The 14,867-nt window shown below is 36.0% G+C and overlaps 1 protein-coding gene across 7 annotated transcripts in view; it reads left to right on the top strand.

Annotated features, from left to right (window-relative positions):
• Positions 1–14,867, top strand: part of MLLT10 (MLLT10 histone lysine methyltransferase DOT1L cofactor) — a 128,918-nt gene that overhangs the window by 62,543 nt on the left and 51,508 nt on the right. For all 7 annotated transcript variants that reach the window (XR_005604661.1, XM_039571824.1, XM_039571816.1 and 4 more), the window contains 2 exons: positions 2,275–2,530; positions 4,536–5,105. Coding sequence is in view for 6 of the 7 variants with exons in the window: in XM_039571824.1 (XP_039427758.1) it covers positions 2,275–2,530; positions 4,536–5,105 (826 nt within the window). In the remaining variant the exon portion in view is untranslated. The remainder of the gene's footprint in view (positions 1–2,274; positions 2,531–4,535; positions 5,106–14,867) is intronic.

Here is a 14,867-nt window from a genome sequence, read left to right as displayed (position 1 = left end):
CCCATGGATCTCCATGGGCTGCAGGAGAATCTCAGCTCTGGTGCCTGGAGCACCTCCTCCCTCTCTTTCTTCACTGACCTTGTTGTCTGCAGAGTTGATTCTCTCACATGTTCTCACTCTGCTCTTCTCTGGCTGCAATTACATCTGCCCAATAACCCTTTTTTGTTTTTCCTTCTTCAATATGTTGTCACGGAGGTGTACCACCATTACTGATGGGCTCAGCCCTGGCCAGCATTGGGTCAGTCCTGGAGCTGGCTGGAATTGGCTCTGCCGGACATGGAGGAAGCCTCTGGCAGCTTCTCAAAGAAACCCCCCCTTTCTAGCCCCTCCACTACCAAAACCTGGCCGTGCAAACCCAGTGTTTGTTTTGGGGGTTTTTTGGGTTGGTTGGTTTTTGCTGGGACTCTGCTATTACCATCTGGCGTTTTTGGGGAGAATTACTTGCCATGGTCCTTCCCTTCTCTGTGCAAGGCCACTTCCTTATACATCTACATAGGGCTAAAGGCCACTCAAACCTTGGAATGTACTACGTATGTTAAGAGTGATTATTGCACATTTACCATAAATCCTCAGAAGGTTTAAGAGTAGCTGCAGATGGATGGTGTAGCTCTTCAGGGTGTACAGAGTGATAGATGGAGACCATAAAAATGACAGTAGCTCTCTGTGCTTAGGGTATATTTCATCATGTTGGTGTTCATGATTCTCTGACTAAGAATGTAGATTTCAGTACACCTTATAGCACCTTCTGAAACGCAAATACCTGTTTGAGCAAAATTTTCCAAAGCAGAACTGTGTTGTGCGTGCATATTCTTCAAAATCTGCCAGGAGTGGGATTCAGGCTTGCAGTCAAGCCACATCACAGCACAGTGTTTGCAAATTAATGCCTACTTGTCATTGCCTGGCCCTGGTATGCAAGTAGATTGAAATACTTGCTTTCCTCAAAGCTTGTATATTTAGTTGTCTTCTGTCATTTGCAACTGAAAAGTAAGGTTTATGTAAATGCCTTAGCTATTTTAGTAAAAGATGGAAAACTTTGTATAGCTGGTATACAAAGCTTTATGTAAAGATGAAGAAAACATTCTGTTGTAGGCCTAAATTCAGCAAGCATCCCACTTGGGGCAGGGAAAACTTGTGTATATGCTCAATTTTAAGAGGCATTTGTTTGTGTGGTCTTTAATGGAGATAACTAGGTACTATTTTAAATTCTTGTCTGTAAAGAGCTGAAAAACAGCTCATTACGAATAGATGAATAGCTTCTAGGTTTGATCCGTTTTTTTTAAGGAGCTTTAAAGAGCTGTTTTACTAAATAAATAGAGTATAAATATCAGTAGAATGTTCTTTTCTTTTTCCTGATTTTGTTTTCATTTTCTTTCTTATGTTATTAAAATTCTGTTATCACAACTCCACATTTTTTTCAGTCATGAGAACAATAATATTCCCTTGTATGGTTTCCTAATGTTCTGCATGCAGTTTCCCTGCCCACTTAATTACTTTCTGTGAAACCTCTTTTGACTATTGTTCACCAATAGGGACAATTCTGGCAAAATTTAACAGACGAATAATGGACCTAAAGATGAAATTTTTGAAAGCCATGTGGAGAGCGTAGGAGAAGGGCCAGAATTCTTGGGGGTGGGTAGGGGTTGAGGAAGAAATTTGCATTGGGAGCTCAAGAGTGTTTTTCTACCTGTCAGAGAGAGGGTTTGAATTAAGTGTGTCTCGGTCAGCTCTCTCATGTGTCTTCTTTACTTGGTGGTTCTTAAGGAATTTGATGAATGTGGGATGGTTCACGTGCCAGGGAGTTGGTTTGGTTTTGAGACTACAAAGTCTTAAAAATCCAAGTTCTTAGGTTTTGAAGTCTTCAGCAGTTCCACTGCTGATGGAACAGCACTTCCAGTTTAACAAAAAAGGCATAAAAATTGTATGTTCAGAAAAGCATTAAAAGCTTAGTTTCTAATTTTTAATTTTAAGCATAAAGTAACAATATCATATTTAAATAGACTATAAAGGCTGTAGCCATTAGATTTTTCCATTTAGCTCAGTGAAGTAAAAATTTCAACCAAAGCCACTATGCATTTTTTTTCCACAAAATGATGTTTTTTTCAGTTGTTTGCTGAGAATCTTCACAGTTCAGCTTCTGTAATTCCTGCTGTTTCTAGTTAACATTAGTATTTGAACACTTCTGTGTTTGTTTGAAAGAATGAGATCTTTTAAACAGTTGTTACAGTTTTTTGTGTGACTTGTTTGTTTAATTTCTTCTCTCTTTCAAAATGCCAGACATACACAAGTACTAGCAACAACTCCATGTCAGGCTCCTTGAAGCGGTTGGAAGATACCTCAGCTCGATTTACAAATGCAAATTTCCAGGAAGTTCCTACACATGTTTCAAGTGGAAAAGATTCTTCAGAGGCTAGAGGGTCAGAGAGCAAAGGGAAGAAATCTGCAGGTCACAGCTCAGGTCAGAGGGGAAGAAAGCCTGGTGCTGGAAGAAATCCAGGAACAACTGTGACTGCAGCTAGCCCTTTTCAGCAAGGTACTGATTGTTATGCTGTAACATAACTTGCTTTGACATGAATTAGAAATTTTATGTATGCAGAACTTGAAAAGTAGTTAATCTGTTATCCTCAATACTGAGAATGTTGTTTCACTTTAGGGAAAAACCTAACTTTTTTCAGGGTAAAAATGTTTGTTGCTATAACATAAAAAGGAAGGTTGTGCATTTTTAAAGGGCAAAACTGATGCTTTTTTCAGACTGTTGAAGTATTCTCTTCAGCTGCTAACAGAAGTGTCTTTATGTGCCAGAAATTATTTTGGAGTAAACTTTAATATGAATTTGAGTCTAGAGGTCTTACCTCTTTAAGGGAGTAATACTATGTTTTTTAGTCAGTGCACTAAAGGATAGGATGCCATGGCCCCTCAACAATTTTTCAAGATGTAGATATTTAAAAGTATACCATTTCCTTCAGAGTAAAAGACCTTTTTACTTAGTTTTTTTGTCACCAAAATACATAAGGAGAAGGTGAGTATGCAAGGTTTATTTATCTTAGGTAATACAAAATGTTTTACTTTTTGAACTTGCTAAAACCCACTACGTGGACTTCGGGCACTTCTAAAAAGCAAATTTTACTATGGCGTCTTTGTCAGAATTGAAAAAAAAAAGATTAAAAATACTAAAAGTTTAAAAAAAATTCCTTAATTAATAAAATATGTTATTTTGAAACACAACAAACTAGGCCTTCTATAAAGTAATTTTCAGTAATTTTCACTGTGGTGTCTAGTAGCTGACTGTCCTTTATACTTTGTGATGTTGATTTTCCTTTGAGTTTATTTATGCAATGAACGCTTGTAAATTTATCTAGAACTCTTCCAATATTTCAGGTCCTTTTACTTGAAAAAAGAGGAAGTATTTTTTTTTTGTTTAAATTCTCAAAACTTTGAAAATTGCCTTCTGGAATTCTTCTTTTAAGGAAAAATCTTATTGCAGATGGCAAAATAGATCTTTTCTATGTGCATGTATTTTCTTTTAGGCTGCATTAAGTGAAGTTGATATAACTTACTTAAAATACAAAACAATGATATTTTAATGTTTTTTTTTAAATAGCTGTATTTATGTAAATTGTATTTTGAATGGAATTCTTAACATTGTTTAGTGGAGTACTAATGATGAAACACTATTTTTTAAAGGACATGGGTTTTTTATACCTAATGTCATATTTAGGAGTATTTTCTTGATGTTGTCATCAGTCTGAATTCTGTGAAACAGTACCCACATACACCCACCTGTATAAACTTAGTGAATTTCAGTGCAAGTAAATGTTTGTATTTCCCGAGAGTGCTTCATTTTCTGCCTTGAATGCACGAATACAGTGATGAAATGACTGCATTCCAAATACTGAAGAAGGAATGTAATTCTGTTACACGGAAGATCTTTATGATTCTGTGACAGTGCTAAAGAAGTCCTAAAATGCCAATTTTATACACCGTTTTTCACTTTCTCTCTCGTACTTTTGAAAAAGCATGTCTTCTCTGGAGCTCCCCCTCAGCCAGGGAAAATTAAGCCCAATTGTTGTTCCCTTTACCTTTTTCAGACCCCTGATTTTAGGTAGAATGGTAAGGAAGATTGTAGGCATAGTGTAGATGTGATCGTAGCATATTTCTATCAGCCTTCTTTTAATATATGTGTATGTTCAAAAAAACCTGCTCCAACTTGCACCAAGTGTTTGTTACGGCTTCAAAACAGGATGGATGTCGAAGTTGCCTAAGCAGCAAAGTCGTTACTCTTCTATTACTCATTTTCACCTTGTGCCCCAGATTCAAATCTAAATCGCAGACAGGAATCTGAGAGTCATATTCAGCAAAGTGAAGATCAGCAGGAGAACCAATGAGTTATTTAAAAAATAAATTATTTAGTTCTTGGTAAGGCTTTTCTTAAAGTACTTCCACATTAAAGTTTTTTATTCTAAGATATTAATACTTCCCATCAGTTTTCATCAACTACACAGAAAAACATAATTATACTTCTTCTTTCTTTATTGTAGGGAGCTTTTTGGGCACTCCTGGGAGCATAAAGTCATCTTCTGGAAGTTCAGTTCAGTCTCCCCAAGAGTTTTTGAGTTTCACAGACACAGATCTGCGAAGTGACAGTTTCACGCATTCTCAACAGGCTTCCTCAACCAAAGATGTACATAAAGGAGAGGCTGGGAGCCAAGAGGGGGGAGTCAATTGTTTTACTTCCTTAATTGGTCTCCCTTCATCATCAGCAGCTGTTTCCCAATCTAAAAACTTTGACAGCTCACCTGGAGACATAAGTAATTCAAGCCTTAGTTCTACAGCGTACAAACGAGCTCAGACTTCTGGAATAGAAGAAGAAACTGTAACAGAGAAGAAACGGAAAGGAAATAAGCAAAGTAAACATGGGCCTGGTAGACCTAAAGGAAATAAGAGTCAAGAAAGTATTTCCCATCTTTCAGTTTCTTCTGCTTCCCCAACTTCATCTGTGGCATCTGCTGCAGGGAGTGTGACAAGCTCTGGTCTTCAAAAATCTCCAACTTTGCTCAGGAATGGAAGTTTACAAAGTCTTAGTGTTGGTTCATCTCCAGTGGGTTCAGGTAGGCATTTACTGGATTTGTTTTCTTACCTCAAAATATGTTTTTATTATTTTACCTGTAATTCTGAGTATGCTTTTCAAGAACATAGTATCATTTGAAATATCATGAAAATTACACTGGGGGAAAAAGGACTGTTGGAAAAGTAAGTTTTGTTCCATGTATAGGTGCCACTGTGGTGTAGGTGGCTGTAGTAGATTGGCTCTAGGCTATATAAATGAAGGTTTTGAAGTTGTAGGGGGAAAAGTTGCATAAAAATAGGTTCTTTGAAAATTATGTGTGACAGGTTTAGCAAAAAAAAAAAAAATTGATAGTTATATGGACTTCATTGTCTGTCTGTGCTGTTACACAGAGAAAACAAAATTGGTACTCAGGTATGTCAGCTTTGCTGAATGTGTCTCTCAATTACACTTTCCCAATTTAGCTTAACTAAAAATCAAAATGTCTATATGGAGAATGACCAGTTTAAACATGTAAAATTATATTCTGAATCTGGACTCCTGTGTAGCTGGATGACATTTTCATATTCTTGTGTGCTGTTTAGCAATTGAAATTGGCTGGTTTGTTCTTCCTCTGTTCTAAATGTTATGCACATCTGGGGCTGTGAGAGGCTTTCTGTTTACTAGAAACCTGTGTGTGGAATGGCCTGGCAGAATACTCTTATCTGCCAAAGTCTTTGTTGCCCTGAAGTTTCTTTCAAAGCTTTTGTGATAAAAAAAAATAATGAATTACCTCACTTCTGAAACTTTGAAGTGTTGTCCTTTTTGTTGTTATAGTGGGTTTTTTTGTGTGTTTTTTTTTTTTCCCTTAATTTTTCTGTTTTGGGGGAAAAGAGAAATGGAGCTTGAATACTTGCTTGTGGGGAGGGTTTTATGGTTTTTGTATTGTATACTTTCACTCTATAAGCAAGAGATACTTTAAAAAATACCTAGTTCAAGGAAAAAAACCCCTGTATTTCTTTCAGAACAAGACTGGTTCTTAAAAACTTGATGTCAAAGCCACGTTGTTTTAAAGCAGTTAGATAACGGGCAAATGATCATTTTTACTATGGGTAATAATGGCAAAAGCAGTAGCAACTATGTTAAAAAACTTTTCCTGTATTAAAATCAATGAAGAGAAATGGTATATGACAAAACTTCATGGTTCACTATTTATCTTGTTTAAAATGCAGTTTTAAGAACATGTTCACCTCTTACCTGTTATGAACAGAGACCATCTAACAGATTTACATCAGTGTTCTGATTATTATAGTATGAACTTTCTTATTCCTTTATAATCCCTTTGAAGTGGATTATGTATTGTAGTTGGGGTAAGAGATAGAAGTACAAGGTCTTGGTTCGAAGTGAATGACCTACGTTTCCCCCCCTCTTATATTTGTCTTAGAATATTCTGCTCTTGTCAGCTCCTTGAACAGGCCTTTCCCTGTACAGGTCCATTCTTGCTTTCTTTGTCCTCTATTACATCTCACTCTTCCATCTAGAGAATGCCAGTGATAATGTTAAACTCTTTGTAAATAAATACATGGATGGAACTACCATGTAGGTTTTGATTACTTTTGTCATGATATTCAGCCTGTAATTTCACATCTATTAAGTATACCTAGATTCTTGGGAGGCAGCATTAGACCTGTCCTCTAAAACAGTGATATTTTCTGAGGATGCCAAAGAACATGAATATAAATAAACAAGGAAACAAAATTTGTAAACAGAATCACCCCAGCAAAACCAAGAAAACCCAGAGATTCAAAACCAAATGTGATGTCTTCGTCTTTGAGCATGAGCTCTAAATTTATCCAGAAACTTCTGCTTGAATCAGAGCATATTGGTGTAATGTACTCTTCTCCCTCATCTCCCTGTTTCTTATGGTTTTAGTGCTGCTTTTCCCACTTCATCGTAAGTATTCTTTGGGTTTAGCAACCCAATAATCCAAATTTACAGCTGTGTTGGAGTGAGGAAGGACATAAGAGTATTATCACTGTTACCAGAAACTTGTATTCTCTCTGGTGTAGTATGTTAATGTTTCTCTTTGCAATGTGCCCACATTGTCCAGTAACAAGATCCAACAAATGAATCTAAATTATTTGACCCGAGCCCCCCGATAAGATTTTGTGCATGTAATTGTAGTGAGTGAAAACACAGGGTACTCAAGCCAAAAAGTTTTTATTGCCTCTTGGAATTGCCTTGATGCTTCAAAGAAGCAGAATCGGGAATGAGCCAGACCATACTAAACAAAGCTTTTGAAGCACTTTTGCAAGAATCTCATTTTTTTTTTTACTAGCCTTCCTAACAGCAGCTATCTGAAGCTACCACTCTCTTTCAGTTTTCTTAAGACCACTTGTTGAGATCCATAAAAATTATGAAAAACATGACTTCACAGATGTATGATAATTGTGTTCATAGTTAATGTTCAAATGAGATGAAATGTGAAGGGAAGCTTATTTTAAAAGGTAATGCAGATTCATCACGTGCTATTTATATACAATTAAGTCTTCCCAAAAAGTTTTATTCGGAATAATTATATTCAGCTCATTTTGTAAAAATATTTGTCATTGCCAAACTTATCCTGTCCACAGGCCTTCTCTTTTCCTGCGTAATAAGAACAGAGATGCACCATGAATATAGGTATAGTCTAAGGATAAGTAATTAGAAGCTGTTACAGCACATACGCTTAGGTTGTATTTCAGTTGCCATGCAACTGATCTGATGTGTTCAAGGTTTTATCACTTAAGTGTTCAATCTTTATGCCCTTAATTATTCTTTCTGAAATGTATTTATAACATGATAGGAAACATTGTATACATTACTTTAACATTGTATTCAAAGGAATAAGATAAATTCTAAAAAAATTAAGTAAAATTTATATTGGCAGGGTGATATGGATTTTTTGTAGTAAACTAACATTTTGCTAGTACATCTGTCCCTCTTTAAAAGCCCTCCCCCCCAGATTCTTTAGATACCAGCTCATTTACAAACCATACTTCCCTTTTTGTTGAGAACTCACAAGCAGTGTAAGTTTATTGTCTAAAATGGTGTCAGTCAGTTATTGCAGGAGTTTTTATATAAAGCTGATAATGGTTCACCCCAAATAGAGCTGGTCTTTGGAGTGATTTCAGTATCCAAATCTTTTAGTAGGGTGTGTGTGTGCATTTCATCTGAACTAAACAATTTTATAGAGCAGTCTAACTTTCCAGGTCACACGTGCTGTATTCTCCAGATTAAGTTCATTCTCAGCATCTTTCTAGGGAATAATATTTAAAGATTTCTAATCTAGTATTGTAAAGCATTGAGAGCTTGTGTCCCATGGCAATAGGGAAAAGAATATTTTATGTGACATACGGTACCTTCTGACTTTTCTGGAATAATGTAGCAATGTAAAATGGAAAGCAATCAAGTATCAGAAGTTGACTGAAATTTCTGTTTCATGGTAGATGAAGTTCTCGTGCAGTTGTCTTCTAAGTTCAGCATGGATACTTGCTGCTGGAATTATTACAGTGCTTCAGGCACTTATCTGCCTTCCCAGTTTTCTGCTCTTGATTTCAAGCATACAACAAATTGTGTAGTATCAGCTTCAATAGCTAAGGACTTCAGGGGATTATTTACTTCAATATTTTAATTTTTGTAAAATTGATTTTGTGCCCGATGTATACTGTAAGCCCTAAAAAAAGCTTATGAATTTTTTTTTTCTTTAAGATGACTGGAAAAGATTAAATTACCAATTGGGCCTTGAAATGGTTAGCCCATTGTTTCAGCACCCTTGTTGTGTCCATCTTCTGGAATTCCTTTGTCCTGACTGGGGCAAAATTAGAATTTGTCTTCCTACATTTTTGTCTCTGCCTCTGTATATCATCATATATATTCTTCCCTTAGCCAGTCTTCAGTGTGCTGTGGTTGGTAACACTGGACACTTCTTGGAATAAAGGACTCATCCAAACCCAGTATTGTACTTTAATAAAGCAGTATTTCAAATTCTGAGAAATCAATAATGTTGTTGGCACAGGTGCCTTTGAGTTGATCTTATGTCTTGTGCAGTCAAGTTTCAGCTTTATATACAAGTTGGCTAAATGCTTCAGATTAGTTCCATGTATTTTGTTCTCCTTTTCCATTTGATTCAAGCGGTGCTGAAACCTTTGTCAATGTTGCACACGTTCTGCTGTGCAAGATCATTGTACTGTTAAGCTCATTGCTGCACTTAGGACGCAAGAGAACTCTGAAGTTTCAAAGTAGAAGAGTAACTTGAAATTATTCTCATTGAGATACTAAGTCCCTCAAGTACTTATGTTAAATCTTCATGATGCTGTGTTTAAAGTTTGACTTAGTAGCTGAATCTACGGGGAGAAAGAGTTTATAAAAAATCGTTCTGAAACAGTTTGTGCTATCTGCAAAGTGCACCAAAGCAGAAGTCTTGCTGTGTTAAAAAGCCAGTTTGTATTCAGAGGAGATAGAATATAAAGAACAAATTGATACTAATAGATATTAATGGCCTTTTAGGACTAAGCAAATGGTGTAGAAAGCACACAAGGCAAAATCAATGCGCAGAGACCTTCATTCTTCATGTTTGAGGCTCAACAGAAGTGGTGTTGAGATTGGTGAATGGTGTACAAGATTAAAATGTAAAAATTGATGATTGTTGGTGTGGAAAACATGGAGACATTCATCAGATAACAGGGAAGAAATCACATGAGGTAGTAGCTTATGAAGATGACGATTATCATGAAATGGATCAAAGTTCTTAAGTAAAATGGTTGTTAGCAGCAGCTGCAGCCAGAAGTATTGACATTTCCTGATGATGAATACCTCATATTTCCATGCTTTGTCAGTATTACATTTTAGTAAGTCTTTAAAACTCATGAAGTTTTAAGAGACTGGCAAGTAGTTAATGTTACGCAATTAGGACGTGTTTGACAGAAGAAAGAAAGATGTTAAGGCATACAAAGGTGTAATCATTAGTGGTGGATATTGAGAGTTACGGAAAATAACTTATTGGACTAATTTTATTTCCTATTTTTTATTTAAAAATAAATAGTAGATGTCTACATTTCAATTGATACAGCATGACATTTTAAATAAAGGCTTGTAATGATAGGAAGTCAGCAAATCCTTGCATTAACTATAGTTGATAGGTAAGTTTCAATTTTATTTTGATCAGAGAATTATTAAACTAATGTTTACTTTGTTTTATTATTTCCCCTTATGCTCAGTTGGTCAGAGCATGGTGCTCGTAACACCAAGGTCACGGCATCGATCCTCAGTTCACTTAAGAGTTGGACTCTGTGATCTTTGTGGGTCCCTTCCAATTCAGAATAATCTGTGAAATCTATAGGAAAATTCTGCAATTTTTGAAAAAGTCCGGTTATGAGGACAGGGTAAAATGATTCCCTTGGTCAGCAATACTGAATCAGGGGGATGGGGAAGCAGAGATCAAATGATTTACTAGGAATTGGTTTGTTAGAAGCAATGCATACCGCTTGCCCAACACTTATTGTACCCACCAAAGCAGGATGAGAAGATATGAGACTATTGATAAAGGGAAGGAATCTTGACCAAAGATCCTGTTTTTAACCTAAAGCTAACTCAAACCAGTCTTGAAGTTTGGACTTAGCCCAGGGGCATAAAGAGCATGCGCAGGGAGGAAAGGTGAAAAGTTCAGGATGAGGAAGATCCTTTACTTCATCTGAGGAAGACTCTTATTTCATCTCGGAGACCCCTGCCCACGACCAGCAGACAGCACTGCGCAAGCGCAACGCGGATGTCAATGACTTTTGGGCTCACTGCAATACGGAGCGAGGCTGGGCGGGGCCAGGTGATGAATGTGTATAGGCATATGGGGAAACTCAGTGAATATGGAACTTGTAACCCGATAAATACCAGGCTGAATGCAGCTGTGGGCACACATGGCATCCCCCATGTGTCCCAGTGCTGGAATAAACCTACCTACTTTACTACTTATTCCAGTAGTGGAGTCTTTCCCGCTCATCAATACAAACTAAGAGTTCTGTTGGTGGAGCTAAAATAGAAGATTATGCCTTAGAAAGATGGATGTGTACTTGCAGGATAAGGATGGCCTTCTGGGGAAAGAGGGGCTGTAGAGAAAAAGGATAAAGGTGATTAATCAGTTGTGTCTGAGTTTCCAATGCTGAGATGTGTTTAAAAAGGTTTTAATGCATAAACAGCAATCTAATGAGAAAGGCAGCTCTGTGTTCAGAGTGTGTCTGGTCTTTGAATGCTACGTGTGGTTCTGTGATTTGCTCTGTGTAAGGAAAAGAGCCACGAGAAGGATTCAACGACTAGGAAAAGCACATGATTGGAGAATAGCTAAGGAGTGAGTTTATCAGACTATGGGTATCACGGTGAGGAACTGAAAACTGGTACTACCATGATCCTTAACCTAACAAGAGTAAAATAGGATCAAGTGAAAGAAGGTAACAGTTGAACAAATCTCAGTTCTGAAAATTTACTTCCTAGAAGATACAGTTTAGTTGAACATATTTATTTGATTTGCAGGTGCAGGAAGTTCTAGAGCTAAGAAATCAATATGCTTGCAGAGATGTTTGTTTGATCCTTACCTATGAACCTAATTCGGTGCTATATTATCTCTTTGATTTTTAAAACAAAATTTAGCATGATGCATCAGTTTAGCATATGAAATAGTTTGTAACTGGGTAAATAATGCATTTTAAAATATAGTAGTTAGTAGTATGCTAATTTTCAGGCAGCATGGGTCTGCAAGAATTGGTTCCCAGTGTAGTATGTTCTATGCTTTTATCAGAGATTGAGAAGTTAAGTAGTTTTTGCTGCTTACTCTGAGGATTCAGGGTGGTTTCTAAAAATGTATGTTGTAAAAAATGAACTTGGATGTAATGAATAAGAATTCCTTGATTAAGAAGGCTGTGGACAAAAAAATACTGAACAATGAGATGTGTTTTGAAAACAGTTATGAAAAACTTCTGAATAATGATGGAGAACTGAACATTATACTTCAGGGGGAAAAAAAGGCTCTTGTCCTCACTGTGACACTCATTTCAAGAAGGGGTAGAAAAGTTACATCGTAATTAATAGAAATTACTCCATACATGGTGCAGGTAGCAAAGTACTATCTTTATTTATGATACCAATTTCCTCCTAAAATATGACTATGAATGTGAAAGTTGAGAAGAGGCATACAATGATGGGTATTTTTAAAATATCCTTTTCAAAGAGTCTGAAGCTCTTTGCTAGACTGGAATACCTTTCATTTGAGAATATTTCAGTTTACAAAAATGTTTAGAAGCATGATCATAATTGTGATACAAAAAGAATTACTATTCCTGGTCAAGATTTTTTTTTTTTTGGTAATTCCATACTGCATACAGGTAATTGCCCCATTTTCTGTTTTAAAAAAAAAAAAAAAAAGTCAGTGGAAAAATACAGACATATAGTGTTTAATTGGATGGGCTGCTGAAAAGAAGAAATACTCAGCCTGTTCCGCTCTTGAAGACTCCAAGCTGCCTGACTTTCCATGGAAGCAGTGTTTTGAGCATGGGATGCAAATCAGCCGCCCTGTGAATGTTACAAGACTAGAAACTCTTGGAGCATCCCTTTGAAACACAACTTGATTTAAAACAAGGCAAAGTTTTCCTTTCTCAAGAAAATTGTGAAGTTTTTATTTTTCAGTGAAAACAGATGGGAGGGCTTTCTGAAGTGAAAAAAAATGTCCCAGGGAAGGACCTGTATAGAGCTTCCATGTCAAGCTGCTAAGGCCTGCTAATGTCAGAGGAGATCTTGGCAGCTGTGGAAGTTACATGACTAGTTAATTGTTGTATGAGAACGTGTCTGTCAGGTTAAAATAGAAATTTTGAAGATTATATCTTTAAACTAGATTCCCAAATTATGGTGACTCTGGGCAGTAGCTTCTATTTAAATTTCAAAAGATGTCATAATTTATTTATTTGTTATTCTCTGACAGTCAACAGCAAATAGTATGTTTAAATTATGGACTTGTGATACATTTCAGATGCTAAAAGAACCCACAACAAAGCAAAAAATTAATACAGGAAAGGGAATGTGTATTTTCTTGACTTCCCTTTTCGGTCTTTCATTTAATAACAAAATAAAGAAAGTTTTGGTAGTTATTAATTTTGGGAGAAAGGCATAATTTTAAACAGCTTAGCAAAAAGATGTACATATTTCTAAACTATTTGAAATACTGTTTTTATTCAAGCTTTGTGAGTCTTCTACCCAAATATTAATTTAGTAACAATTACAAGAAACTCTGCAGGTCTACATTTTTGCCCATACAGAATTATTTGCAGATTGGGCATCAAAATACAAACTTGTTGAAACATAATAAATATATGTATGAATACAGATTAGACTATTAGTTAGTTGTATCTATACTGGCAGAGAAGAAAATGGACTGGGGAGGGCTTAAAGTCTACTTAAGTTTCTGTATTACTGCTTTCCAAATTCAGCTATAAATCTTTTTTATTTGGTAAGGGAAGGTTTTCAGGGAAGTCCATGAGCTTTTTGTAAACTGCTTTCTTTTATTTTATATTTGACCCATAAGCCTACAAAGAGCCTTGTATATATTTGGTGTTAGGTTTGAACTCCTAACAAAAACTAACTTACTTTAGGCCTGCATAATCTGCGTAAACTACGCTGTATGAATGAGATTTGGCTGACAGCTTTGCTACTATTGTTGTCTGCATAGTGAAGAAAATAAATTGCCTGCTTTTCCAGTGGCTGATTGTCTTTGCAGATATGGAGTAAAGTATGTGGTATTATCATTATTACATTAAAAAAAATAAGGGCAGAAAGATGTACTGAAACTTCCAGTTTTGTGCTTAGATTATATTAGTTCTCTAACTCTTATTATAAAACTAAGAATTAGACTTTTAAATAGAGCAGGGGAACAAGGAGACACTGTGAGGCAATTATGATTTCTATCCTATCAGATGTCTTTGTTACAGAATTTGGTATTTGCTTTAGAGATGTATCCCTTTTCTGAAAATCAAGGATATATTCCTTGATTCTATTGCTGCATGGAAAATAAAGTGAGATACAAGTGTTTTCTTACTTGTAACTGTTTAGTTCCCAGAAACTCCTTTAAAATGGCTTAACTTAAAAAAATGGACTTTCAAAATGGTATCAAATTAAGAGGTTTTTGTATATATGTTTTAAAATTAAAATATTCATCTTCTTGAGTGTGAACATTTTTCAGCATCTGGAGTCAATTACTAGAGTATGGCATTCTTTGTAAGTCAAATGTGAGATAGCAATCAGTCTTTTAACTCCATAAAATCTGTTAAAGGTGACATGGGAACATACAAAAGTGTGTGCGGGGGAGGGTAGAGAAGAGGCTTGACTATAAAAGGAGCAGTAGGGTTTTTTTACCCTTCCTTGAAAATTGTACTTTTCAGATCTTACAGACTTTCAACTCTTTCAGAAATCAAATACAGCTGAAAAGTAAGTGATGTGTATGTGTTGATAGTTCTTGAATTTTTGTCCATCTGAAGACTGTCCAATTCATATGGTAAAATACTTTTTTTGTTGTTGTTGTCAGTCAGAGGTGACAGCACTACAGTCAGGTTTTTAAAATCAGAAGGAAGTGTACTTGGCTTTTAAACTTTCCATTTATTTAATGTGAAGAGCTGCAGTACCAGAAGTTAAACTGACTGAAGTTTGTCTCAAGATTATATTTGGGGAGAGGCTGTGATGTCTAGAGCTGTTGTTGATCATCATAGTAATTCCTGCAATTCCCTTGTAAAGTTTCAAAAAGAAAACAAAAAAG

Source organism: Corvus cornix, chromosome 2, assembly GCF_000738735.6.
Source record: "Corvus cornix cornix isolate S_Up_H32 chromosome 2, ASM73873v5, whole genome shotgun sequence".
Lineage (NCBI taxonomy): Eukaryota > Metazoa > Chordata > Aves > Passeriformes > Corvidae > Corvus > Corvus cornix.
This window is presented reverse-complemented; position numbering and strand designations above follow the sequence as displayed.